The 26,368-nt window shown below is 54.6% G+C and overlaps 3 protein-coding genes and 2 non-coding genes across 9 annotated transcripts; 3 read left to right on the top strand and 2 right to left on the bottom strand.

Annotated features, from left to right (window-relative positions):
• The first annotated feature begins 1,149 nt into the window (after positions 1–1,149).
• On the top strand, positions 1,150–10,394 carry CIAO3 (cytosolic iron-sulfur assembly component 3). 5 transcript variants are annotated; one of them, XM_054714573.1, is made up of 11 exons: positions 1,150–1,512; positions 2,783–2,869; positions 4,709–4,852; positions 5,172–5,304; positions 5,875–6,009; positions 6,311–6,429; positions 6,638–6,767; positions 7,873–7,945; positions 8,384–8,521; positions 9,037–9,194; positions 9,314–10,394. In XM_054714573.1, exons 1-11 carry the CDS (start codon positions 1,438–1,440, stop codon positions 9,550–9,552), a joined length of 1,431 nt encoding a protein of 476 aa, XP_054570548.1. In that variant the 5' UTR covers positions 1,150–1,437; the 3' UTR covers positions 9,553–10,394. The 5 variants fall into 5 exon arrangements, with proteins under 5 accessions (XP_054570548.1, XP_008155865.3, XP_027990042.2 ...); XM_008157643.3 differs by having other exon boundaries at positions 2,783–2,878; XM_054714574.1 differs by lacking the exon at positions 1,150–1,512 and adding an exon at positions 1,567–1,748 and having other exon boundaries at positions 2,783–2,878.
• Positions 10,395–10,652: 258 nt separating this feature from the next.
• Positions 10,653–10,756, top strand: LOC114228417 (U6 spliceosomal RNA). Its single transcript, XR_003614564.2, has one exon. It is a non-coding gene; the product is annotated as a U6 spliceosomal RNA (small nuclear RNA).
• A 2,794-nt stretch (positions 10,757–13,550) lies between these two features.
• CCDC78 (coiled-coil domain containing 78) lies at positions 13,551–17,148 on the top strand. Its single transcript, XM_054714219.1, has 14 exons — positions 13,551–13,610; positions 13,814–13,933; positions 14,022–14,108; positions 14,340–14,492; positions 14,587–14,643; positions 14,772–14,833; positions 14,939–15,017; positions 15,104–15,229; positions 15,428–15,615; positions 15,683–15,854; positions 16,041–16,084; positions 16,690–16,756; positions 16,837–16,937; positions 17,037–17,148. Exons 1-14 carry the CDS (start codon positions 13,551–13,553, stop codon positions 17,146–17,148), a joined length of 1,428 nt encoding a protein of 475 aa, XP_054570194.1.
• Positions 17,149–17,271: 123 nt separating this feature from the next.
• Positions 17,272–18,807, bottom strand: ANTKMT (adenine nucleotide translocase lysine methyltransferase). The gene is made up of 5 exons (XM_008157728.3): positions 18,541–18,807; positions 18,131–18,235; positions 17,909–18,049; positions 17,651–17,701; positions 17,272–17,523 (listed from the first exon to the last, which is right to left on the bottom strand). Exons 1-5 carry the CDS (start codon positions 18,700–18,702, stop codon positions 17,302–17,304), a joined length of 681 nt encoding a protein of 226 aa, XP_008155950.2. The 5' UTR covers positions 18,703–18,807; the 3' UTR covers positions 17,272–17,301.
• A 1,158-nt stretch (positions 18,808–19,965) lies between these two features.
• On the bottom strand, positions 19,966–20,072 carry LOC129148913 (U6 spliceosomal RNA). Its single transcript, XR_008555940.1, has one exon. It is a non-coding gene; the product is annotated as a U6 spliceosomal RNA (small nuclear RNA).
• Between the last annotated feature and the right edge of the window lie 6,296 nt (positions 20,073–26,368).

Genomic DNA, 26,368 nt, shown 5'->3' with positions numbered 1-26,368 from the left:
AACCTCAACCAACTGAGCCACCCAACCAGGACTAGTCCCCTCATTTTCTAAATAGTTTTACTGAAATATCAGTTCACATATTATAAAATTTTCCCATAAAAACTAAAATCCATCTTGCATATCTACATGTCAAATCCTGCCCTCCAGCGCTGGGGGAATTATAACCCCCGTCACCAAATGGAGACCATCCTTTGCCCCATAGTCAAAGCCGAAGCCCCCTCCACTGTAAATCCTTTCTATCACACCAGTGTAACTGATCCATGTCCTAACCCCAATCCCAACAGCACTTGTTACCATCACAATTTTTTTTCAAATCTATTCTGGGGCATTTCGGTGAAACTAAGTTTATTTTGTGCTCCACTGGTTATGATAACTAGTGGGACTGTTCAGGTTTCAGGCATCACGTCACAGACCTTGCTCAGGTACAGCCAGGACAGGGGGACAGGTGTTGCTGGGAAGCCTACCTGGGGCAGCTGCTGGCAAATGTCCGCTCCTGGGAGCCAAAAGGAGTGGCTGCAGGGCTTGAAGAGGTCGCACCAGCAGGTGGTCTCGGCTCCCTGGATCATGAAGTAAACCCATAGGCAGGTGCAGGAGTGACCAGGTGGTGTTGACATCAAGGCAAGAACTCCAAGAAGAGCAGGTGCCCAGCCTGGGCTGGCCCCTCAGACATTCGAGATTACCACCAATACTCTGGGGCTGAGCCTGGCAGGGCACCTATAGGGCTCAGCCCAGCTGGGGCCCAGGGACGGCTCGACCACTGGAGTTTTCTGAAAAGCCCTAACAAAAAGTGATAAGTAAATGTATAACTGTACTTGGCACGTTTAATAAGTGGTTTAAGAATTGAGCCCGACAGCAGCAGTCGTGTTTCGGGTTTTAAAATCATACAGGCAAATGGGGTCTTCTCAGGCTGGTCTCCAAGATAACAGAAGAGGGTGTGGAGGCCCTCAAAGGAGCCCCGTGGGCCCCCTCCCAGACCCAAGGCTCTGCCCCGAGCAGCGGAGTGGGAGGACCCGCTCCCTATCGCTGTCACTTTCCTTTGCTTCAGGCACGGGCGCCCTGTGTGCCAGGCGCCTCTGAGTTCTTGGGCTGCAGGCGAGGCTTGACCGAGTAGAGCAAGGCGGCTGCCTCCGCGAGCTCCGGGGGCGGGGGCCCCGGGCCGCACACCTGGCGGGCAGGTGAGCACTGGGTGAGTGAGGGACATGTCATTCGCGTCCACGCGGGCCCTCAGCCCGTGCCCGGTGGGCGGGGAAGGTGCAGGGTAAGAAGTTGGCTCCTCCGGGGCACTTGGTCCGCCAGCAGGGGGCGCGCGCCCTCCAGGCGTCCGACCGCAGGGCCAGACGCGCACGCGCCGCGCGAGTTGCTTTCCGGCAGCGTGGCGGAACCACCCCGTCGTTTCGCGCCGTTTGGTGACGCCTGCGCGCAGCGCCGGACGGTAGTATGGCCGCCATGGCGTCGCCCTTCAGCGGGGCGCTGCAGCTGACGGACCTGGATGACTTCATAGGGCCGTCTCAGGTGGGTCGGCCCGGGTAGGCGGAGGCCGTGCGCGGCGGCGCGGGGGGGCCTGTCTCCCGTCTGTTTCTCCCGCTGAGAAACGGGATCGGGCCTCCGGCACTCGGGCCGGCTTCCTACCTACGGGGGGAACCGAAGCCAGGGAGGGCGGTGCCCCCACCGGATGACTGTGCCCCCTAGGCCAAGGCCGCGGGTTTGGGGGACGGGGGCTCGCCGTCCCGCACAGCCCAAAGAGACAAGTAGGAGCCAGCTATCATGTTGCCCTCAGGGTGACCGGGTTAGGGGAGTGCGGTGTCAGCCAGTCCTTCCACATCCTCCAGTCCTTTCTCACGGTTCACATGCACTGTCAGGGAACCTGAGGGAACAGGGATGGGAGGGCCCGGGGACATAGAAGCTGCCCTTGGAGCTTCACTGATGGGTATACGGCAGCCGCCAGTGACCCAGCTGGGGAGTGGCGGGCTCAGGATAGGGGTTGGGAAGACCCTGCCAAGCTTCTCTGAGCCACAGTTTCTTCTGTGTAAACGGGTGAGACATCCCACCCCCGTGGCCAGAGCAGGGGAGCTGGTCCGCTGGAATCTCACACGTGACTGCCCAGTAAATGTCAGGGTGTGTGGTCACTGGCATTGCCCTCCAGGAGGAGAGAGCTTGCCCCTAAAGGAGACCAGCAACTACACTTGGAAAGGGACCTTGTTCCTATCTGGTGTACCTGCCTATCAACTGCCACCAGCTGTGCAGGCCCAGGACTTGGCGGGTGGCGGGAGGGGTGGGCAGTGCGCATAGTTGAGTCCCAAGAGAAGGAGGGGAAAGCAGGGGTGAGCTGGGACAGGCCTCCTGCCTGGTCTTTCCGGGGCTGGTCATGTTTAGGAAGGTCATGGCCAGCGAGGTTCTCCTGGTGATAATGTGGCAGATAGGAAGGTGAGGAGAGAAATGAACTTTTTTCTAGGGTACTAGGTAGGGGGGTGACAGCCAGACAGAGCATTCCTGCCAATTCCTAGGCTTCCTCTTAGTAGCCAACGTAACACTGGCTCTCTGGGGGGGTAGGGGGGCCACGCCTCCTGGTCACACTGAGAAGAGTAAAGGTCAAAGTTGGCAGTGTGTGCTGACAGTTAGCATGCAGGCCCAGTTAGCACCAGCCTTACATTGACTGCGACCTGCAGAGTGACCCTCAGTGCCAGCAGGCTGTTAGAACATGTGCCCAGTGGTGAGAGCCCACCCCTCTTCTGTAGGAGCCTCTGCCCACTCAGGCCTGGTTTGGGGTCTCTTCCTAGTACAGGACTGCATCAAGCCCATGAAGATAGATAAGAAGCTGGGAAGTGGCGTGGCCAAGATCCACATTGAAGATGATGGGAGTTACTTCCAAGTGAGTCAGGTAAGTTCTGGCTCGGATGACCTGAAACTCGTTTCACCATTCCACCCAGTCACAAGCGCAGTGACCATGAGACCTTCTACTCCTGCCAGTCCTTTTTCAATCTTCAAACTCACTGTCAGGGAGCCTGAGAGAACAGGAAGGGGAGGGGCCGGGGGCATAGAAGCTGAATATGGAGCTTGATTTGTTCTGCAGAGGGGGTTCTTTTTGCAGAGATGGTAGTTCCCATCTTCTCCTCTCTCTGCCTCTGTCTCTAAGTTCTAATTGCATAAGATTTTCCTATTTAGACCCCTTGTTCTTAGTGAGTACCTACTTCCTGCATAATTAACAATGACAAAATCCTGATCTAATGGTGTTAAAATTCACCCCGCTGCTCTAGCTAATGTTGCTCAGTGGTTAGAGTGACGGCCCATGCTCAGAAGGGTCCCGGGTTCCATTCACAGTGAAGGGCACATGATGTAACTGGGTTGTAGGTTCCATCTCCTGCCTGGGTCTGGGCACGTGAGAGAGGTAACCAATTGATGTGTCTCTCACACTGATGTTTCTCTCTCTCCCTCCCTCCCTTCCACTCTTTCTTAAAAAAATGAATGGAAAAAATATCCTCAGGTGAGGATTAACAACAACAACAACAAAATTTCCACCCCGCCTATCTGCCATTTGAACTCTGTGCCATCCTGTGGACTATAGGCACCAAGTGTACTGGGCCCAGGAACCCCTTCCAAGCAGGGGGAGGAGCCCCAGGGTAACTCCTGGTGGGGATGGACAGTGGATCAAGCCTTTACAGGGGAAAAGCTGGCTATTAACTTGGTGCAGGAGGGTGAACACATCAGGGCTCCCACCTATTGCAGCACAGGGGACTGGGTTCTTTTTAGGGAAAAGACATCTCAGGAGGGGTCCCATGAATGAGGGGACCCAATTGAGGTGGGGGTGCCAGTGTGTCCTGCTGTCCAGAACAGCAGTGCTTGATATGGAGGTAAGTTGGGAAGCTCATCAGCCTCCTGCTTGGTACTGCATTGCATCCCGGGCCTTTAGGCGGATCTGACTCTAAAAATACGTATTGAGCTCAAATTGTGGCTTTGTGCAAAGCGCAGGCCTAGTGAACTTAGCTGAGAGTTCCAGTCTTGGCCTCTGTGGCTCACCTGGCCTTGGTTCAGACCATGCCTGCTTTTGCAAAAGGAGTGAAGGGGCACAGCTGGGATAATCTGCATCTAAGAAAAGTCACTGAGTTTCAGCTGAGATAATCTGCATCTAAGAAAAGTCACTGAGTTTCAGCTGAGATAATCTGCATCTAAGAAAAGTCACTGAGTTTCAGCCTGATACTGGACTCAAATACCAAGTTCTCTGCTTGGCAAAGTCTGATTTGTTGCTGTCCATTGTGTCTTTCTCAAGTCCAGGTGCTGGCACTGGGCAGCTATAGCCCACTGCACAGGCTCCACCATCTCCTCCTTCTGCCCACTTTCCTTCTTCCTTTCCTCTCCCTTGCCATGCTCTTCCTCTTTCAGAGCCTGGCCTTTGGCATTTTCCTGTCCTCATGGTCCCATGAATGCAGCCTGGGGACCAACAACCCTTCGGGAGCCCTGTGGAGAGTCGCCAGCCTCCAGCTGAGTTTGTACCAGTCAGAATTCGATGGTGCTCTTTAAATCTAGAATGTGTATAAGTACTCCTGTAATAAGTAACTTTTAAAAATTTATTGGCACATAAAGCCAGCTAACTATCATGTTGGTTGTCAGTGTTGTGAGCAAGAGAATCGAGGTTTCCGGAGGCCCCGCTATCCTCGGAGCTCTCTTTCCTCATGCTGAGGGGTCCTTTGCTTACTGGTTCTTGTGCTTCCAGGACGGAGGGACACGGAAGCTGGAAAGGGCCAGAATCTCACTGGACGACTGTCTGGCATGCAGTGGCTGTGTCACCTCAGCCGAGACCGTGCTCATCACTCAGCAGAGCCATGAGGAGCTGCGGAAGATTCTAGATGCCAATAAGGTAAGTGGTGGACAGTTTTCAAGACTCTGCTGTAACCCAACATCAGCCCCAGCATCCTTCATTCATGCTGTCCAGGACAGCTCCTCTCCTGGCACTGTTTGTCCTGCGACTCCAGTGACCCCCACATTTTTAAGTCTACTCAGTGGGATCTCAAAGAATTACTTGTCAGTATTTCAACAGTGAAGTGTCAGGCCCTGAACTTTGGGTTCTGTGTACATAAAAATGGCATGCCCCGATGGAGCCGGGCCCTCTCGCCAGCTCTGGCACACGGAATCAGTTTAAAATTCGCAACGTGAATGGTGTGTCCTTTGCTTTGCAGACAGCGGCTCCTGGTCAGCAGAAGCTGGTTGTCATTTCAGTCTCACCCCAGTCCAGCGCATCGCTGGCTGCAAGATTTCAGTTGAATCCTACAGACACGGCCAAGAAGTTAACTGCATTCTTTAAAAAACTAGGTAGGTGAGGAACCTTGTGTGAGTGCTACAGTTTGGAACACAGGCATGGAGAGGGGGCTCTTCACGCCTCCAAATCACTGAACTTAAATATCAGAAGCTATTATGAGTTTGACTTTAACTTGAAGTTTTTGTTTGATGTTTGGAAGCAGTGCCATTTAAGAGGAAGCTATCTGAATCTTGACTGCACTCTGCCAGATCTGAAATTCGCCCACTCTTTGTATTGTTTCTGAATATTATTATCAAGGCATATTTCCCAGGCCCGTTCTGGGTCTGGCTCAGATCGAATGGCTGACCTCTCTGTATGCCGGGAGCAGGGAGGAGGTTGGGGTGAGCCTGGTGCAGACGGATGTCCTAGGCGGATGCTAAGTGCAGATGAAGGAAGCCAGTTGTCAAACGCAAGCTTCCCAGGTAGCAGCACAGGCTGTCCACAGCACAGCCTGTCCTGTGACACTAGAACTGTGTGCTTCCTGTGGCCGCTGTGGGAGGCAGACCCCCAGCTCCTGGCGGCATGGTCAACAGCACCCCACACTTGGCCATCCTTCATGGGGCTCATGGGTGCTCACCTTGCAGGGGTGCACTACGTGTTTGATACCGCCTTCTCGAGGAACTTCAGTCTCCTGGAGAGCCAGCGAGAGTTTGTGCAGCGATTCCGAGAACAGGCCAACTCCAAGCAGGCCTTGCCCGTGCTGGCATCTGCCTGCCCAGGTGTGCTCACACTGCTGACCAGATCAGCTGGATGTGGGAAGTGGGAATGCTGGAGGGAGCGCGAGGAGGTTCTGTCAGCCCAGAACGGCCTCTCTGGCAGGAGCTGCTCTGCTCTGAGAGTCACGTGTAGTCACTTCAGTTCCCCCAAGACAGTAATCACGTGGATGCTAGAAATAGATGGGATGTTCTTTAATGGGATGGCACTCCTTGTACAAGTAGGTCCACCCCCAGAATGTCATGTCACAGCCCACAGTGAGAGGTGAGCTATGAGCCACCCCCATTTGTTCCAAATTGGCCTCAGGCTGGATCTGCTATGCCGAGAAGACCCATGGGAGCGCCATCATCCCCTACATCAGCACCGCCAGGTCCCCACAGCAGGTCATGGGCTCCCTGGTCAAGGACTTCTTCGCCCAGCAGCAGGTAACGGACATCTAGCGGTGAGTGATGTGGTGTCATTGTCTTGAAAGATGAGCTAAGACCTGCAGTGTCCAAGGACCCACTCACAGACTTGTGGTCACTCCCTGGCTGTTTCAGGCTGTGCCTGTGGGGTCACCCTGTTCCACCCTAATAGGACCCCTTTGCGCTGGGGTCAGGCAGTGACTCCACGTTTCCACTTCTCTCCGTACAGCATGTGACCCCCGACAAGATCTACCACGTGACAGTGATGCCCTGCTATGACAAAAAGCTGGAAGCGTCCAGACCTGACTTTTTTAGCCAGGAACACCAGACGCGAGATGTGGATTGTGTCATCACGACAGGTGTGGGTCCTGCCACCCTGAGCCCCTGCACCTCCAGGTGTGGTTCCCCAAGCCCAGGGCACAGGCTGGCATTGCCTAGGACTGCCCCCAGGCTCTGGCTAGAGCTGTCGTCCCGTGTGCAGAGCACCTCAGGGCCTAGCATGAGGCAGGGGCCCTCCCTCAGAGCCTGGTTGGTGTTTACAGCTGTCTTGTCTCAGGGACCTAAAGCAGACTGGTCTCCCAGCACCACCAGTGTCTGCTCTAAAATAGTCTGTACAGCCCTGTCAGCGTGACTCAGCACTTGAGTGTTGACCTATGAACCTGAAGGTGACAGTTCGATTCCTGGTCAGGGCACATGCCCGGGTTGCAGGCTCGATCCTCAGTGTGGGCCATGTAAGAGGCAGTCGATTGGTGATTCTCATCATTGATGTTTCTCTCTCTCCCTCTTCCTTCCTCTCTGAAATAAATGTACATATATATATATGCATACATATATACACACACATATACACACATACACACACACACACACACACACACACACTGAGTGACCAGATTATTATGATCTCTGAACGCATAATAATCTGGCCACTCAGTGTGTGTGTGTGTGTGTGTGTGTGTGTGTGTGTGTAAAATAGTCTGTATAGGGAGATGGGTGGAGAGTTTTGTCAGCCTGCTGGCTCACATTGATTATCCCATTTCTGAGTTGAGCAGTCTCGCAGTGTCTCCAAATACTTTTTTTTTTTTTAAATTTAAAAAGAGAGAGAAAAAAAGTAGAAAAATAAATAAATGCTGGAGAACTCAAACAGGGGACGGTCTCCATGCATAAGCACATGCCCAGATGGCACACTACTGTGGAGCACCTGGGAACGGGGCATTCTGAGCCCCACCCAGTCACTGTGAGGGTGGTGCGGTTCCAGGGCCCTCCGGATGGTCTTCAGAAGTGGAGTCGTCTTCACCCCTGTGCCCAGGTTTGTCCTCTACCCACAAGCCAGCAGGTGGACATCCAGGCCTAGGTGACAAATTGCAGGTTGCTAGGGATGCAGATCATGTGGGTGTTCTTTGACATTCTCTGTTTTTACTGAAATCCCAGCTGATGAGCATCTGTGCTGTGGTTCCGTTGCAGGAGAAGTTTTCAAGTTGCTGGAAGAAGAAGGGGTCTCACTGTCAGAACTGGAGCCAGCCCCCCTGGACAGTGTGTAAGTCACTACCTGCCATCGTGGAAGGGATGAACAGACATTCGGTGTCGGGGCACTGTCGACATTGGGGCTCACAGGTGTCCTGGCAGGCAGCAGAAGCACATGGTAATGAGCAGTGTCCCTCTCCCCACCTCTTCCCACTATAGCTTCCTTCTGGTTGGTTCCATGTCTGCCCCGTGGTCTGTCTTGGTGTCCACAAAGATGGCTGTCATCAGAAATGACACCAACTTGATATAGGTCTGAGCTCACCAGATCCAGGTGACTCAGTGGAGGGGGCCAGTGTTTTCCCACCTCCTGACACACCAACAGAGCCCCCAGGGATCTGTGGCTCATTCCCACTTAGAAAGCAAACCCCCTCGACCATGAGAGACAGAGGTCACCTGGAGGCCGCAGCAGATAGCAGCCCTGCTGTCCCTGAGGCCTGACTCTCCTCCCTAGGTTCAGCAGCGTGTCTGTGCAGGAGCCCACCAGCCATCGAGGTGGGGGCTCTGGGGGCTACCTGGAGCACGTGTTCCGGCATGCAGCCCAAGAGCTCTTTGGAATCCATGTAGATGAGGTCACCTACAAACCCCTGAGGTCAGTGGGAAGGGCTAAGGTTGGGGCAGCCTCGGCCCTGGGTCCCCTTGCTGAGGTGGGTTTGGCGGAAGACAGTGAGCTGGGTTTGGCACAGATCCTGAGTCACTGGACAGGAGCTGATCCTCCTCTCTGGCTCCCCTGAGTGGCCAGAACTCTCCAGGCCTTGATCTTCCTATTGTAAAGGTCGGTGTCCTGCCCACCCCATGGCAGTCCAGAGACCCGAGAGGCTAGTGGTGGCAGGGTGGTGGACCCAGCACAGGATGTCCTATTGGGACATCCCATCTCACAGAAGGCAGGTAGGGCTTTGTGTCTGACCTCACTTCACCACATGGCCATCCGTGGGAAGCGGGGTTCCCATTCTACAGATCAGGAAACCGAGGCTGGGGTGGGGTCACCTGCTGACTCGTGGAATTAAGCTTTCTGCCCTCCCTCTTTGTCACTGTCCATCACTGGAAGCTGGTAAGGTTGACAATCATGCCTGTGGGTGAGGGTGAGTTGGTGGTCTCTGCCCCCAGGAACAAGGATTTCCAGGAGGTGACGCTGGAGAGGGAAGGCCGAGTCCTGCTGCACTTCGCTGCGGCCTATGGCTTTCGTAACATCCAGAACCTGGTGCAGAAGCTCAAGCGAGGGCGCTGCCCATATCATTATGTGGAGGTCATGGCCTGCCCCTCAGGTATTCTCAGCAGGCCCACTCACAGATGGTTCAGGGGCCCTTTGTGGGGTCCTTTAGTCCTGGTGTGAGCACCCTCCCCATGACCACGCCCTCACCCTCGCCATCCCTTTCTGCCACAGGTTGCCTGAACGGCGGAGGCCAGCTCAAGGCCCCTGAGATGCCCAGCAAGGAGCTCCTCCAGCACGTTGAGAGGCTGTACAGCATGGTCAGGACGGAGGCACCAGAGGATGTGCCTGGGGTCCGGGAGCTGTACGAGCACTGGCTGCATGGTGAGGGCTCGGAGCGTGCTAGCAGCCTGTTGCACACGAGCTACCACGCAGTGGAGAAGGCCAGCTCTGGCCTCAGCATCAGGTGGTAGAGGGCTCACCATAGCCAGTGCCAGGACCTCAGGACCCAGAGCTTGCCCCCAAAATGGTGGGTGAGCTGCGAGGATGTACTGGAACCCACATAGAGATGGGACTCAGGACCCACAGCCAGTAAAGATGACTTCCAGCCTGGACTCCCCAGCGCAGGCCAGTCTCCATAGGGTACTGAACCTCTCCACAGGCCCATGTCCACGGGCAGTGCCCTCGCTCTTCCTGGTTGTGGTGAGCCAAGTATGTGATGGTTTCAGCCAGTCCCACGAGGAGCTTAAGGCAGAGTAAAAGTGGGGTTCCACCTGACCCATGTGGCTCAGCTGTTGAGCATCAACCTATGAACCAATGATCATGGTTTGATTCCGGTCAGGGCGCATGCCCAGGTTGCAGGATCGATCCCCAGTAGGAGGCATGCAGAAGGCAGCCAGTCAATGATTCTCATCATTGATGTTTCTATCTCTCACTCTCCTCTCTGAAATCAATAAAAATATATTTTTTTAAAGTGGGGTTCCTTTCCCCCATTTCTAGAGTTAACTCCTGAAGCTCAGGTAGGAATGGGCCAGGCCTGCCCAGGTTAAGCTTACAGCCCAGCATGGGGACCCTATTGCACTGGGCAGCAAAGTACACTGGCAGGAGAGCAGCACCCAGCCCGTGACACCCCATGCTGGGGAAGCGGTGCCCACTCCACCTGGACCTGGGTGTTTATTTTAAGGAAGCTGTGGCCTCTAGGGCCTGGGAACCTGTGTTCCCCACTGCTGGATCCCCACTTAAAGGGGGAAGGAAGGGAGGGAGAAACACACTGGGCTCTGCCTGCAGGCCCGTCCCCACTATAATAAAGGACTTCCCTCGGAAAACAGCTAAGAGCTTCTGCCAACATTGAAAATTTTTTTTCAAAAGCCCTGTACACCCTGCTAGACTTTTCCCCAAACATTCAGATCTCAGGGCTCAAGTGCACCCCAGAGAGGGGCCCGCATGTCCATCACCAGGAAGCACCAGAGTTCCCACTCTCCGAGGCTGGGCAGCCAGTTGGGTGGGGCCTGGACATGCTGCCTGACTTCACAGCAGGTCCGTGCAGGACTCACTGGTTAAAGTGTGATCAGGAATGCTCACTTTGGCAGCACATACATTAAAATTGGAACGATACAGAGATCAGCATGGCCCCTGCGCAAGGATGACACGCAAATTCGAGAAGTGTTCCATTTAAAAAAAGAAAAATGATCAGGAACCCCCACTGCAGCATGAGACGCGCCTGGAACTGTGGCCACAATGGCTCAGCTTCCCGCCTGCTCAAAGCTCTCCCACTCCCTGCAGAGTGCCTCCACCACCACTTTCCCAGACAACGTGAGCAAAGGCTCCTCTTTGCAGGAAGGGGGCACCATGGGGGCTCAAAGGGGAACTGCTGGGCATGTGCTGGAAGAAGACTATTATCCAGCAGCTTCTCCCCAGTGCCAGTCAGCCCAGTAACAACCGGTCCCTGGACACCTCCCAAATGACTGCAGGGAGGCCCCACAAACAGTGGGTTGGCCCTGAGTCAGCCTGCTCTGAAGTGCAGCCCCTGGGGAGAGCACAGGACCTCCCCAAAAGGAGGCACTTAGTTGTACACAACACTGCCACAAGCAGATATGGGGGAGGCACTCAACCTGGCTGGCCTGGCCAGGCCCCTCCCCAGACCCAAGCACCCACCACACCCAGCCTGTCCTGTCCTGGCGGGCAAGTACTCATTCAACACCCTGGAACAAGGAATGTGCACAGCCTGTGGTTTGTGCAGGGAGGCCGGGCCCCAAGGAAGGGGAAGAGACGGTTCACTGTCAGGGAGCAGTGTGCCCAGGGTCTCCACCAGTTTCTGGTACATCTGAGCTGTGCTCTCCAGGTGCCAACTGCAGCTAGCCACAGACAGCAAGTTCCCTGAGGAGGACGGCAGGTCAGAGAAGGTGGTGGGTGCAGGGCAGCTGTACTGGAGCACACTGAAGTCGGATTGGGACACTCATCTTCCCACAGGAAGTAGGTCAGATGGCTGGAGGTCGGCTGGGCCTCAAGAGGCAGCACACATGGATGGCCCCAAACTGCTGCAGAGGAACAGCTGGGTGAGATGGGTAGCCCAGGCGCATGCTCACCAGAAGCTCTTTGCCATGCGCGCCAGTCTGTGGGTCAGCACGCAAATGGTGCTCATTGTCACTCAGTACCACCAGCCTGGACCACTGATATGCCAGCCTGGTTCCTGCAGACTGGCGGGAGCTGGATCACAGGGGCGGGGGCCGAGTAGGGCCAATGCCCTTAAGACTCTGCCGGCCCCAACCACACTCACCATTGGTGGTGGATGGTCAGTACGGTGGTCAGTGATACACCCTCATGGCCCATGATCTCTAGCAGGTGGAAGGGATGGGAGTTAGGGAGTTGCAAACGCTCCAGGTGCCCGCCCCCAGGCAGGCCTTTACAGGTGGGGGGTGAGGGAGATCCAGCAATTACTGAGCTCCCAGAGTGTATGGAACAGGCGCCAGAAGAAGGGAAAAGAGGAGGCAGGGGTGGTCCTAACCCCAGGGGAGACCCAAGATACAATTAAGGAACCCTAAATGCCAAACCACCAGAGATGAGAGAGCAGAGGAAGGATCTGCTCCAACCAGGGTGGTGGGGCGCCTCTTTGAAGGGGGACTGGCCAGTCGCAGCCCAAGACACCTGGGCACGCATTCTGCCCGCACCCTCTTGAGCACGGCCACAGCCATGGTCTTCCGCGTGTGCTCCTCGATGACTAGATCATGTAGTTGTCCTCAAGCACTGACCTTTAGGGTTTCAGAGTTCAGCCACTCGGTGCCTCCTGCAAAACAGGCTCCCAGCGTTCTGAGCGCCTTCCTCACAGTATGGCTTCCCTCTCTGGACCGTAGGCAGGGCTGTGGGCGGGAGGGGTCAGCTCCACACACACTGGGGGCCAGATAAGGAGCTCTGCTCCCTGCTCCAGGGACTACCGGGAAGGACCGGATGGAATCCCTCGCTTCAGGCTCAAGCTGACCGGCTGCTGCGGACGCCAGCTCGTAGCCAAACCACCGCTCGCTGCAGGTCGCGCCCCCTTGAGCCACGCCCCCAGCGCGGTTTCTCAGCCACGCCTTCGCCCAGGCTCCGCCCCATCCCGGGGCGCGGTCCTAATAGGCCACGCCTCCTTCAACAGACCGCCCGCCCCTATCGAGACCTGTCCCGCCCTCCCGGCCGCCCCCCCCTCACCCCCACTCCCGCCGGAGCAGGACCGGTGTCCCACAGCCCCTTTCCCGGGCAGCCTACTTATTCGCGCGGGCTGCGTCAGCCGGCTGTGCGGACGGCCTGAAGGGCACCCGACAGAGGCGGTTTTCGGGCGCTGCTCACGGACCTGGACAGAGCGCGGTGCTCAGCCTGGCCGCCACCAATGGCCCCCAACCCGCCCGGCCCAGAACCTGCGTGCGGAGGGGCCCCAAACCCCGCACTGGGAGCGCGCGTGCGCTGGACAGAGCCTTCCTGATCTCACCCGCCCCTAATCAGGACATCTGCCCCCCTTCCCTCGGGCTGGGGAGTGTGGGGATCTGTCCAGTTTGTTCTGCCGCCTCAGCGCTCAGCCATCACTGGGAGGCACAAAGAAGGCTCCTAATGGGTGTGCGAACCATATGGTAGGGCAGGGCACCTCCTACAGCAGTGGCAGCTCCTTTTGGTGCGCGCTGCCTCACACCTGTCCAGACGACGCTTGCAAGCACTCCTGGTTCCATCCACGCCCCGGAAAATGCTGGGGTGCAGGTCTGCATTTCCCAGCTGAGGCAACTAAAGCCAGAAAAAAAATGGCATGCAATATATGAAGGAGCTGAGTTCTCCCCACCTCCCCAGCCACTGAACTGCTCTGTGTGCCCTTTTGTGGGGGAGGGGCCGGGGAGGCGGGAGACTCCGGGGACCAACAGAGGCCTTAGCAACACAAGCCTAGTGTCGCAACAGCAGGCCAGTAAACGAAGCTGCACTGGGCTAGGGGCAGCCAGAGTTCCTTTTGACTATGGAGCGAGCAGCAGCCTCAGTCCCCAGGCCAGGGGCCCCATCTCAGGCCATTAAGAATGTGAGTCTTCCCAGGATGCTGCTGCTTCTACCTTGGGGTTGGGGTCCTCCCTGACCCCTCAGGAACATGTCCTGGGCCTGATCCTTGCACGGACCTGGCTTCCCCATCAGCTAGGCTGGGTATGTGGGGGTAGATGTGGGTGTGTGGGGGCCACAGCCTAGGCCTGAGACCCACCTGTGGGATGGGTGGTGGTTCTTCCCCAGGTTCTACCACTGACTGAGGATTCGCTGCCAGGAGTCCCCAGGGACGCCCCAGCCTGGGTCACCAGTCTTAAGACAGAGCTTCCCTCAGATCTAGAACTGAGTGAGGAGCAACGGCTGCAAGTGAGTATAGGGGCCCTGAGTAACTAGCGGGGGTGGGGGGTGCCCACAGGATCCCACAGGCACCACCTCTCACCCAGGCCACCCACAGATCTCCAAGGAGCTGGTCGACCTGCAGATCACAACCCATCGTCTGCGGGAGCAGCATGAGACTGAAATCTTTGAGCTGAAGAGTGAGGTGGGTGCTGATGTGTGCCCACATATACCAGCCCAAGTCCTTGGCGGGATGCATACCTAGGACCAGTGCTATGGGGGGTTGCAGGTGTGCCCCTCGTGACAGGTGACAGGGTTCTCACATAGTATCTGAGTCCCTGAATGTCCCGCACACGCTGTGTGTCCATGTGTGCCCAGATGGATGTTGATCTGGCCCAGCAGGCAGGTGCACCTGCTCACCCTGGTCACCCCACAGGTCCTGCGGCTGGAGAACCGGGTGCTGGAGCTGGAGCTGCATGGAGATCATGCAGCCCCAGCAAAGACTGATCCAGGGCACCTCCAGGCATTTGCACAGGAGCTTGAGCAAAAGGCCAGGGGTCAGGAACACTGCAACCATCACATTCTTCAGGTCACCATGAGCACATGGAGGGCCTGACTGGGTGGGAGCCAAGTAGGGGGTGCAGCAGGGGTGCAGTGAGGCTGGGACCCACTCCCCTGCACAGGCACAGCCCAAGGACTTCCAGACTCCCGAGAACGAACTGCAGAAGCTGGGAAATGGCGCTAGTGGGCAGTCACCTAGCCCAGCGCCTGCCCATGTTTCTCCCAGCCCAGGGTTGGGGTGGGGCAGTGCAGGGGAGCCAGAGCTTGGGTTCTCATCCAACCAGCTCTATGTACTCCACAGCTACAGGGGGAAGTGAAGCAGATGCTGGAGCAGCACAGGGCCCGCCAGCAAGCACTGGAGATGCGCGTGTGAGTGGCTGCCTTACCTGGCACAGTGCACGGAGCAGCTGTTCCAAAGGGGCAGAGAGAGTCCCCTATCCTGGGCCTCACTGAGCCTCACACCCATGTCTGCAGGGCGGCCCTGGGCCAGCAGCTGCAGGGAGCCCAAGAGGAGGCCAGGACAGCTGGGCAGCGACTGGCTGCACAAGCTGTGGTGAGGCCCAGTTACACCCACTTTGAGATCTGGAGGATAGGGGTCCACCTCAGGGAGCATAGGCTCAAGGCTGCCCCCACCCCCAGGTGTTGTCCACCTGCCAGGGCCAGCTCCGCCAGGCTGAGGCTGAGAATGCCAGGTTGCAGTTGCAACTCAAGAAGATGAATGAGGAGTACACCATTCGGTTGCAGCGCTACTCCCGAGCCCTGGTGGTGAGCACTGGGCAGGGTGGCACTGTTGTGGGTGAGAGGCCCCCGGGTCCTGGGGAGCCCAAGCCTGGCCTGGATTTGCTGAACTGTTTCAGGGCCCCTCTGGGCCTCACCTACTGCACGGCAGAACCTGCTCCACACAGGAGCTGTGGGGAGGGGTATGGGCCCTACCAAGCTCAGGCCGCACCCCATCTCCTCCAGGAATACGCAGATGGCACAAGCCAGGCACCTACAGCCGTAGCCCTCCGGACATTCCTGGAGACCACTCTGGAGGACATCCGAGCAGCACACCACAGCCGTGAGCAACAGCTGGCCCGAGCTGCTCGCGTCTACCGTAAGCACCTGGCAGACCTGAGGCGAAGACATGAGGAACTGTTAGGTGCCCTCAGGTAGGCCCTTCCCCTGAGATGGGCATCTGGGGTGGGGTGGCTCTCCATGACCCCCCAGGTGGTTTAGTGTGCAGCAGGTGCTGGCGGAGCCCAAAGGAACACCTGGGAAACCCAAGGCCACCTCTGATGAAGTCACCTCAAACCTGGAGCCACTGCCTCTGCGCCTGGTCACAGAACTTGGCCACCTTCGGGAGGACCAGGCAAGGCTGGAGACACAGCTCCAGAAGCTCCACGTCCAGGTGACCCATCACGGCTGCTCCACACTGGCCTTGGGGCACAGAGCCCAGAACTCACCCTGCAGCCCATCCCAGGCTCAGCAGAGCCCCCACTCCAGGGCCTCTGAGCAGCCCGCCTTGTTCAGCTGACAGAATCCCTACCACGCAGCCTTTCACAGAGGGCTCAGCGCATTGTTCTTTTTCCCACAGAAGAGGCCTGACGCAGCCTCCCAGGGGAGCACATCAGAGCCACAGTGAGTGCCCTGATGTGGGTGTTGGGGGGACCTGCAAGGGGGTTATTCATTTATTCTAACAAGTCTTAACTGCTGGGTGGGGTTCTGGTTGCAGCAGTGAAAGCGGTGGGTCTGCGCCCTCCCTCAGGTCTGTATGGGAGACACTAATGATTACAGAAAAGCCAAGTGCCCGGGTGAAGAGGGGCCCTGACGGGAGAAGGGCTGTCCTCAAGTGGGAGGTTAGGGAGAGCCCAGGAAAAGATGCTTCAGTTGAGCCAGGGGACAGGACAGGAGCAGGTTACCTGGTGCCCTTCACAGCCTTGCCTCTGGGCCCCCATGCTTCCAACTGCAATGAGCAGGGGTTATGCAGGCCCACCTTGCAGGGTTTTGGGAAACAAACCCCCAGCCTAGGGGGAGGCCCCCATCAGCACCCTTACAGACACTGGGGTCGCTTTCCCCCCATGCACAGATGGCTCCCATAGTGGCAGGAGGGGGGGGGCCTTGCTGTCCTGGACTTGCCCCCAGCCGGCACCTCAAGTATTTAGGTGCCCCGACTTGAGCAGTGCCACTGGTCAGCTCTTGGGCCAACACCTGCCCTCATGTCCACCCCCCTTCTTCTCTCACAGAAACCTGGAAGCTGAATCCTGGGCCCAGATCCACCAGAAACTCCGGGACTTCTATCATGGCACCCAGGTAGTGAGGGGGCAAGGCGTGGCCAGAGATTCCGTCCTCCTACTCTGTCTGGCTCATGGCTTATGCCCCTCCAATGCCAGGCAAAGCTGGAACGCGAGCGGGCACAGCTGCTAGTCAGAGCCACGATGGCTGAGGCACAACTTTCTGAGCTTCAGGAGTATGTGGACCAGCACTTAGGCAGGTGAGCTTTCAGAAAAGTGGGATGGGTGTGGATCTCAAACACTAGAGGCAGGGCTTGTCCACGGCCTGGCAGATTCCTAAGGCTGGTCCCTCTGAGCAGGTACAAGCAGGAGATCCTGAGGCTGAGGAAGCTGGTGGGTCCAGGAGACCCACAGAAAGTGAGGGCCGTACCTCCAACCAAGCCTCAGCGCCCAAGGACCCGCAGCCGCTAACCAGTCATCAGATAAACTCGGAGCACAACTCTCCCCGGCCAGCAGGGAACCCTCCCCACAGCCCCACCTTGGGATGTCATTGAACCCAACCCTCCACACAACAAGAGTCAGGGTGGAGCCCAGTGAGTCTTTATTGTATCCACAATGCAATGGTCAGCCAGCCTGAGGATCAGGGGCCTTAGGGACCAAGGCAGAACTGGGTGCTGGGGCAGCCTGCCCACCTGGCCCACCACCGTGGAAGTCATAGGCCCAGACACGGTCCAGGCCCTCACCCACCACAGCCACAGGCTGCCAGGTGGGGAGGGGGTAGCGCCCCGACACCACGCGGGCCCCCTCAGGTAGTTCTGCCTGTAGCTTTCCCTCCAGCAGTGGGAGCTGTGGGAGAGAGCAGGAGAGTGGGGTGGGCAGGGCAGAACACAAGTGCCCCCTCCCAGCTCCTCCAGGCCCAGCACATACACTAGTGGCCTGGGCCTCCCCTGGGGCTAGCAAACCCTAGACCTACCACGCTGGGCGCCAGGAACACAGACACATTGTAGCAGTCCCTCAGGCTCACCTGTGGGAAGAGGTCACCCCAGTAGGGAATGGAACTCCAGCCCTGGAAGCGGTCTAGTGGGCATGGGGTTACCTCAACTTCTGAGTGCAAGCCCCAGCATGCCCAGGAGGCAGGGACACCTGGGGCTGTCAGCAAGGGAGCCAAGCCGGAAATGAAGCGTGGAGATCAGGTGTGGGGTCTGAAGGAGTCCAAGACTCCCCAGGTTACCTTCCAGAGATCCTCACGGTGGTAGCAGACGCTGCCGGCACAGCCTGCCCTCCAGGCATACAGCCTTGCCAGCCCCACCAGCCACGGGTTCAGCTCATAGCCCACAGCTGGGCGGAGACCGCATCTGTGGGCAGCCAGCACCTGTGCGCACCAACAGCCTCAGAACCAGCAGGTTGGGAGAGAGCAGTGAGGGTGGCCCCCGCCCCTCCCCCCACTGCTTACAATCCGGCCATCGCCAGAGCCCAGGTCCACCAGCTTTCCAGAACGGCCTCGCAGCAGCGACAACACGTGCTCCACCTGCCGCACACTCGCCCCAACATAGGGGACCTGGGCAAGGAGACATGTGGCTGGGAGGGCTCGAGTCCCTTAGCCACTCTGGCTCTTCACACGCCTGGTCCCCAGATCGGAATCAGACTGGTCGCGGGGCGGAGCCCGCCTCCTGGGCTTCTTTCTTAGCGTGAGCTGTCCTGCCCTACCCGACGCAGGTCCCAACCCACAGCCCGGCTGGCCCTTATGCAGCACCCACTCTGCTTCACCACAACCGGACTCGGCGCCTCAACTCAGGCCCCGCCCCCATCCCTGGCCCCGCCCCTCGGCCGGAGCCGCGTCCCTCCGTGGGCCCCGCCCCTCACCTGCAGCCGCAGGGGCACCCGGCGAAAGCCCGGCTGCAGGAGCAGCGCCCACACGGCGTAGGCGGCCAGGCCCGAGCCCGCCGCCACCTGCAGCAGCTCAGACGGGCTCAGCCTACGCTCCCGCAGCTCCGTCAGCGCCTCGGCCGGGTCGTCCTGCTCCATGGCTGTGGAACGCGCTGCTCAGAGGTGTCCTTCGCAGGTCTGACACCATCGCACCGGCCCGAGGCGACGCCGGAAGTGGCCGGAAAGAGGGTGACGCCGGAAGGGACCGACAGGACACGCGACTTGTCCTTTCGCGTTCTGCTCTGCCGGGACGCAGGGTCCCTCTCTGGCGCTCACCCTAAAGCAGCGATTTTCAACTGGTGTGCCGCAAGAATTTTTAAAACATGCAGTACCTCTTTAGTCAGGGACCTTGACTATCAAATTTTAACAATGACAAACCAGCCCAGCCTGTGTGGCTCGGTTGTAAGGAGCTTTGATTCCCAGTCAGGGCACATGCCCAGGTTGCCGGCTCGATCCAGGCGGGGGGGGGGGGGGGGGGGTGTGCAGGAGGCAGCGGATCAATGATTCTCTCCCATCATTGATATTTCTATCTCTCCCTCTCCATTCCTCTCCCTGAAATCAATAAAAATGCATTTTAAAAAATGACAAACCAACCCAATAAGCCATCTGTTGTGAATGGATCAAAATTGTGCCTCTTTTTCGTCAGATCGTCGAAAATATACTTTTTGGTGTGTCCCAGAATTTTAGTAATTAATTTATGTGTGTCAGGAGTGAAAAAGGTTGATAATTGCTGCCCTAAAGCATGGAGATCGCCATCACCACAGAGGACCCCACAGCCAACAGCTAGACCTGGTGGCACAAGGGTAACTCCTCTTGCCTCAGAGCCCCTGTCCTTTTAGTTAAAGACACTGAAGAAATCGTCATGGGATTCCCACCCCGCCCCATCATCTGGTATCCAAGCAGTTGAAGTCCTCCTGCATTCTCATCACACGCAATACTTTCCTGCCAGCTGTCTCACCTGTGAAACTGACCTGGCTATTATCCCCTCTTCACTGACAAAACCCCAGGACTGCTTGATGCTGACAGATCACTTTCGACTCCCCATGATAACTTACAGGAAGTTCCTCGTTCTTATTTAAATAATATTCTTTTTCTTTTTCTTTTTTTTTCAATCCTCACCCGAAGGTATGTTCATTGCTTTTAGAGAGAGAGGAAAGGAAAGAGAGAAACATGGATGTGAGAGAGAAACAGATTTGTTGCCTCTTATACACACCCCAACTGGGGACCAGAACCCACAACCTAGGTATGTGCCCTGACTGGGAATTGAACCCATGACCTTTCAGTGTACCAGATACTCCAAACAACTGGCTAGAGCTGATTGTTCTCATATAAATGGTAAATATTGGGTTGGGCAAGCTATTTTTTTATGATTTTTTTTTCACGAATTTGCGTGTCATCCTTGCGCAGGGGTCATGCCAATCTTCTCTGTATCATTCCAATTTTAGTATATGTGCTGCCGAAGCGAGCACTGGGTATGCTATTTTTTAAAATATGTTTTTATTGATTTTAGAGAGAGAGAGAAAGAGGGATAGAGAGATAGAAACATCCATCGACTGCCTCCTACACACCCTCTACTGGGGATTGAGACTGCAACCCCGGCATGTACCCTGACCTAGAATCAAACCAGTGACCTCTTGGTGCATGGGTTGATGCTCAAGCCACTGAGCCACACAGGTTATGCTATTGTAGCTACTTTTGAAGTCATCAAGGCAGCACCTTGCCTCTGGCTACCTCTGCCCAGCTGACTGAATCATACACTTACTCCAGTTTGTGCTCTTGCCAACGGCAAAACCAACCATTTATATCAATAGTTGCTATGCCTTTGGGGTAGCTTGTGAGCTTGGAATGCTATGCAAACCACAAGGTTTCCTTACCTCTAATGGGGATACAACTAAGTATGGCTCTTAAGACCAAAAACTAATAGATGCCATACTCCCACCAGCCACCTTGGCTATTAAGATACCTGGCCATTCCCTGCTTGACTCCCTGGAGGCTAAAGCAAACAACCTCACTCATATATTTCCAACAACAACACTGCTCTCAAAGGAACCAAGAGCCAAACGTCTGTCATGGTACAAAGGGATGTTCCCCAAATGATAATTTAGAAAAACTGACTAGGAATGCTCTAAAATTGGCCCCATTAAAAGAAAAACAATACTGGAACTGTAATCATTATTGGTTTGATGAAAAGAGAGAACTCTGGCTTGAGCCAAATAACAATCCACTCCTGCCAGAAAGTCTATATCCCCATTACTGTGCATGCATTGAATTGTTGGTCACTGATAAAATCATAACCATTATGAACCAATACTGGTGTGGAAATGTTCATAAGGCCACAAAAAGCATCTACTTTTCTTGCCCCACCTGCCCAAGAAATAATCCAGAAGAAACTGTCCACACCACCCCCAGACATTTTAAATTGCCTAATGGATCATTCAAGGTTTGGCAAATGGACTTTATTCATCTACACCCATCTCATGGATACAAGTATGTCTCGGAAAAAATTTGTGTTTTCCCCTTGGGTCAAAGCCTTTCCATGTTGACAAGCTACATGTCTCTTCAGTGCCTAATCCTATTGGGGGGAGGGGGGCGGGGGGCGGGGATCATCCCTACCTGGGAAACCCCTCTTGAGCTCCATAGTGACTGGAGAACCGGATTTACTGGACAAATATTATATTATGGCTATACTGTGCCACTTGGCCAGTGCTATAGCATTTTCACTTCTCATCCTCTGTACTCAGGGCTAGTTGAACAAGCCAACGGCATTATCAAAACTCAATGGGCAAAATTTGTGGAAACTCTCCAAATACCTTGGCTGAAAGCATTGCCATTGGTGCTTCTAAATCTCAGATCCACCCCCTTTAGAACTCATCAAACTCTTAACCTTTGAAATAGTCATAGGGTGCCTGATTCACCTAGCCCCTACCTCTTTTGATCTACAGCTAATAAAAGAGGTACATTTCAATATTCCAAAAGTCTATTACTTGTATGTCCATTGAAATTAACCATGTTTGGCCCTAGCCAGTTTGGCTCAGTGGATAGAGCGTCAGCCTGCAGACTGAAGGGTCCCAGGTTCGATTCCGACCAACGGCACATGCCAGGTTGTGGGCTCAATCCCCTGGGGGCGTGCAGGAGGCAGCCGATCAATGATTCTCTCTCATCATTGATGTTTCTGCCTCTCTATCTCTCTCCCATATATATGTTTTATTACTATTATTATTTTTTTACAAAGAAAAGAACCATGTTTGCCGTGGCCAGTGTGGCTCACTGGCCAGAGCGCTGGTCCACACACCAAAGGGTCTCTGGTTCAATGTCCAGTTAAGGGCACATATCTGGCTTGTGGGTTTGCTCGCCCCCAGTTAGGGCTTGTTCGAGAGGCAACCAATTGATGTCTCTCTCACATAGATAGTTCTCTCTCTTTCCCCCTCTCCCTCCCTTCCACTCTCTCTGAAAAGCAATGGGAAAATATCCTCAGGTGAGGATAAACAAAAAAGAAAATAACCATGTTTTTGATTGCAGTAGCAAACACCATCTGCTGCACATGGATAAATTCTTCTGGACAAGTAGAAACCCAATTACACAAAATTTAGGGAATGAGTCCACTGGTTACAGCAAATTTCACCTGATTCTCCATGGTCCTTTGACCTCTTTAGCTGGTTACCTCAGGTTTGAGCTCCTGATTGAGGACCATTATACAAACTGGATTATATTCTGCTCATTTGGTTTTTGTACAATTTTCTTTCTTTTCTTAAATCCTCATCCGAGGATATGTTTTTCATTGATTCTATGGAGAGAGGGAGAGGGAAACATCAATCAATTGGTTCCTCATGAACATACGCTGACTGGGGATCGAACCCGCAACCTGGGTATGTGCCCTGACTGGAAATCAAACCCGTGACCTTTTGGTGCACAGGGCGATGCTCTAACCACTGAGAACACCGGCCAGGGCTGTTGGTATAATTTTCAAACTTTGTACCTGTTACCTGTCAAGATTCTGTGGAAACGATGCCCTAAATGATGCTGGCTCGTGGTTCCGAGATGATCTGCAATGCGTGTAACACTGATAAGACAGAGTTCAGATGGGCATGCCCTTCCTTGTTAACCATTTCCAATCTCTACTCAATTTCCCTCCTACGTGGCACATGACAACCAGGAAAGGCCCTTCCTGACACAGAGGGACAAAACTACTAACTGTAGAAAACTAATTATTGGTCAGCGATGCTTTCAGAGAAAGATCTTTTTTTATTTTTCCGCACCCAACCCCACCACCCCCACTACCCAGAGAAAGATCTTGAGCAAAGGGGAAAACGTAAAAAAGAATGAAGGAAACCTTATAAAACTGGACTCAGGAAACCTTGAAGGGGAAGCTCTCCTGCATTCACCTTGCAGACTCAAACAAGGAAGCCTACTTTGTTATTCCAGCATGAGGAACATTTTCTCCTTACCCAGCAACAGCCCAGCCAATGAGAAGCCACCACCCTCTACTCTTGCTCTACTCCAACGGACTTTTGCTTGTAACTACCTCTCTCGACTTCCTTTTTCTCTATACAATAACAGTCACCTTTGTTCTCCAGACTTGCCTGTGATTCACCATAGTTTGCAAGCCCCAAATTGCAATTCCTCTGCCATTCCCAAATAAACTAGTTTTTGGCTGGTAAAATAGCTGTTTTATTTTTAAGGTTGTCAGTGGGAAATGGGCTCACTGGGGGTGGCCAACATCTAGGCCTGGACATACTGGGTCACAGCCAGGCCCTTTTACAACTGTCTCAGGGAAACTGGTGGGGGGCTCTGTCGATCAGAACACCCCAAAGCAAGCCAAGTCTAGGAGCAGTTGCCCGGATACGCTCTGGGCTCCCTCCCACAGCTGAAAGTCCCAGTGTGGCAAGAAACTGATTCGCCCTGCTCAGAAGACCTGAGCCCTGGGGAGGAGGGCCAGCTCCACCTGCTCAGAGAATCCTGTCTCCTAGGGGCTGTCACTGTGCCCTCCCCTGAAAGGAAGGGTGCGCCCTAGGCTCTAGGCTGGGGAAGTCTTACACAGCACTTGTCTCTTTTCTTGCATTATCCCCAGTGCCACAGCCCCAGAAGGCACTCAGTGAAAGCTTGTTGACTAGGCTCCGCCCCCGCTGGGCGCGCCCTCATCCGGGCGCCTCGGGGCCTGCGGCAGTGGTGGCACCGTCACAGGTACCGCTTCGTACCTTGGATCGCGCTGAACATGAATCACAACCCCAGGACCCTCCGGTATGTTCCAGAGGAATTTAAAGACAACGTTATCTCCAATGAGGATGTCCTAGGAACATGACTGCACGTCTTCCAGGCCCTATTCATAAATGACTTCAATCACCCGTTGGCTGTCTTGACTGTGCTTCCAGAACCCGTGCGATCGAAATATCAAGACCTGCTTGTCAGTTCAACATCCAAGGGTGAACGTGCTTGAACACAGACATCATCAGCAAGATATCTTTAAGCCAGAAGAAATTCTTTATAAGATATTGGGTTTCAGTGTTGCCCGAGCAGCCAGCTCATTGGTTTCTGCCGGAAAAGGTGTCTTTATTACTAACAGACTGGCACCAAAAGGCGCCATTGTCTCCATGTACCCTGGTAATGGCACTAGTACTTTGCCAAGACGTTCTTATATACTGATAAATATAAGTTCAAAAAAAAATAACTAGCCCTGTAATCCTTACCGTGAGAATTTGCATTGGAAACTCAGATTTCCCCAGATTTTTAAATCCCAGTTTGGAAATTAACTGCTTGTAAATTATCTCATGTTAGAAAGTATCCATGCGTATTTGTTGGGATACATGCACTCTTCTTTTAAGGAAATTTTTCTACTCAATGTTTAAATTTAGGAGAATATGGTATGGCCTGCGTTGATCAGACTTGTTACTTAGAAAGCACTAGAGAATAAGTCAGTTTGGTTTAGATCAGTGGTCGGCAAACTCATTAGTCAACAGAGCCAAATATCAACAGTACAACGATTGAAATTTCTTTTGAGAGCCAAATTTTTTAAACTTAAACTTCTTCTAACGCCACTTCTTCAAAATAGACTTGCTCAGGCCGTGGTATTTTGTGGAAAAGCCACACTCAAGGGGCCAAAGAGCCGCATGTGGCTCAAGAGCCACAGTTTGCTGACCAAAGGTTTAGATAAATGTAAAACTGATAGGGGTTGAAACATAGAACTTAAACTCATAAATCACTGAATAGCCCTAGCTGGTTTTGCTCAGTGGATAGAGTGGACTGAAGGGTCCCGGGTTCTATTCCAGTCAAGGGCACATGCCAAGGTTGTGAGCTCGATCCCCCGTAGGGGGCGTACAGGAGGCAGCCTATCAATGATTCTCTGGTCTTTGTTAAGATACTCTCTGGTTTGGGGGGGGGGGAGGGGGTGTCTGTAGGATGCCAGGTCTGTAGTCCATGAGAGAGGTCCAGGCTAGAGACCAAAATGCAGGGGTTGATGTTTCTCTCTCTCTCTCCCTTTCTCTCTGAAATCAATAAAAATATATTATAAATAAATCACGGGGGGAAAAAGCCTGTTGACTAAATGTAGGCATCTAATTGGCTTCCCCATCATCCATACCCAACTCTCTCTAGTTCACATCTGACACTCTGCTCCTCCGCCTCTGGGCAACTGGGCAGCCGTGTGTGTGTGTGTGTGTGTGTGTGTGTGTGTGTGTGTGTCCATGTGAATGCACACACCCTGAAGTATTTCACAGGTGCCCCAAAGGTCAGCTTCCATAGCGCCAGCCCACATGCTCACCACACTGGTTCCCCTTGGCCACTTCCCCCAGGGCAAGCAAAGCCCCTGGCCCAAGACTTCCAGGGCTCCAGCCTGCCTGGTGTGGCTCAGTGGTTGAGCATTGACCTTTAAACCAGGAGGTCAGGGTTTGATTCCCGGTCAGGGCACATGCCCAGGTTGCAGGCTTGATCCCTAGTGAGGGGTGCACAGGAGACGGCCAATCAATGATTCTCTCTCATCATTAATGTTTCTATTTCTCTCTCCCTTCCTCTCTGAAATCAATAAAAAAAATATATTTAAAAAAAAAATTGCAGGGCTCCATTGGCCCTGCTAGCCACACCCACTCCTGCCCTTTGTGCACCTATAAAAGGGGTTGGTTGAGCCGAAACCGGTTTGGCTCAGTGGATAGAGCGTCGGTCTGCAGACTGGGGGGTCCCAGGTTCGATTCCGGTCAGGGGCATGTGCATTGGTTGCGGGCACATCCCCAGTGGGGGGTGTGCAGGAGGCGGCTGGTCGATGTTTCTCTCTCATCGATGTTTCTAGCTCTCTGTCCCTCTCCCTTCCTCTCTGTAAAAAATCAATAAAATATATTAAAAAAAAAAAAAGAGGGTGGTCGTGGGAGGCTCAGGCAAGGCATGGGGCAGGGGGTAGTTGCCAGTGTCTACCTAGGGCTCACTCCAGAGCAGCTGCCCATTATTGTGGACAGGTGGTTAGAGGCAGTCCAGTCACCAGTGGATGGGCCAGGGCCTCCTTCTAAATGAGCAGCTGTGGGGAGCTGGCCCAAGAACAGGGCAGGGCCAAGGGTAAGGGTGCAGCTCAGCCTTGTGGGGGAGCCCGCCTTGGGGCCTGCCCAAGTCAGGGAGGAGGAGGCCGGTCAGGGCACCCTCACTTCTTCCTCCTCTGGCCTTTGTTAAGATACTCTCTGGTTGGGGGCAGGGAGTCTGTAGGACGCTAGGTCTGTAGTCCATGAGAGAGGTCCAGGCTGGAGACCAAAATGCAGGGGTCCTCAGCACATTGGTGGTATTTACTAGT

Source organism: Eptesicus fuscus, chromosome 4 (genome assembly GCF_027574615.1).
Source record: "Eptesicus fuscus isolate TK198812 chromosome 4, DD_ASM_mEF_20220401, whole genome shotgun sequence".
Lineage (NCBI taxonomy): Eukaryota > Metazoa > Chordata > Mammalia > Chiroptera > Vespertilionidae > Eptesicus > Eptesicus fuscus.
This window is presented reverse-complemented; position numbering and strand designations above follow the sequence as displayed.

What these genes read in the sequence shown, in the direction of transcription:
- CCDC78 (XM_054714219.1), top strand. Translation starts at nt 13,551, where the DNA reads ATGGAGCGAGCAGCAGCCTCAGTCCCCAGGCCAGGGGCCCCATCTCAG. An exon ending in GACTGGCTGCACAAGCTGTG is followed by an intron (nt 15,018 to 15,103) that starts GTGAGGCCCAGT and finishes CCCCACCCCCAG; the next exon opens with GTGTTGTCCACCTGCCAGGG. An exon ending in ACTTCTATCATGGCACCCAG is followed by an intron (nt 16,757 to 16,836) that starts GTAGTGAGGGGG and finishes CTCCAATGCCAG; the next exon opens with GCAAAGCTGGAACGCGAGCG.
- CIAO3 (XM_008157643.3), top strand. Translation starts at nt 1,438, where the DNA reads ATGGCCGCCATGGCGTCGCCCTTCAGCGGGGCGCTGCAGCTGACGGAC. An exon ending in GTTACTTCCAAGTGAGTCAG is followed by an intron (nt 2,879 to 4,708) that starts GTAAGTTCTGGC and finishes TTGTGCTTCCAG; the next exon opens with GACGGAGGGACACGGAAGCT. An exon ending in TGCATTCTTTAAAAAACTAG is followed by an intron (nt 5,305 to 5,874) that starts GTAGGTGAGGAA and finishes CTCACCTTGCAG; the next exon opens with GGGTGCACTACGTGTTTGAT.
- ANTKMT (XM_008157728.3), bottom strand. Translation starts at nt 18,702, where the DNA reads ATGGAGCAGGACGACCCGGCCGAGGCGCTGACGGAGCTGCGGGAGCGT. An exon ending in GCTCTGGCGATGGCCGGATT is followed by an intron (nt 18,050 to 18,130) that starts GTAAGCAGTGGG and finishes TGGTGCGCACAG; the next exon opens with GTGCTGGCTGCCCACAGATG. An exon ending in TGTTCCTGGCGCCCAGCGTG is followed by an intron (nt 17,524 to 17,650) that starts GTAGGTCTAGGG and finishes TCTCTCCCACAG; the next exon opens with CTCCCACTGCTGGAGGGAAA.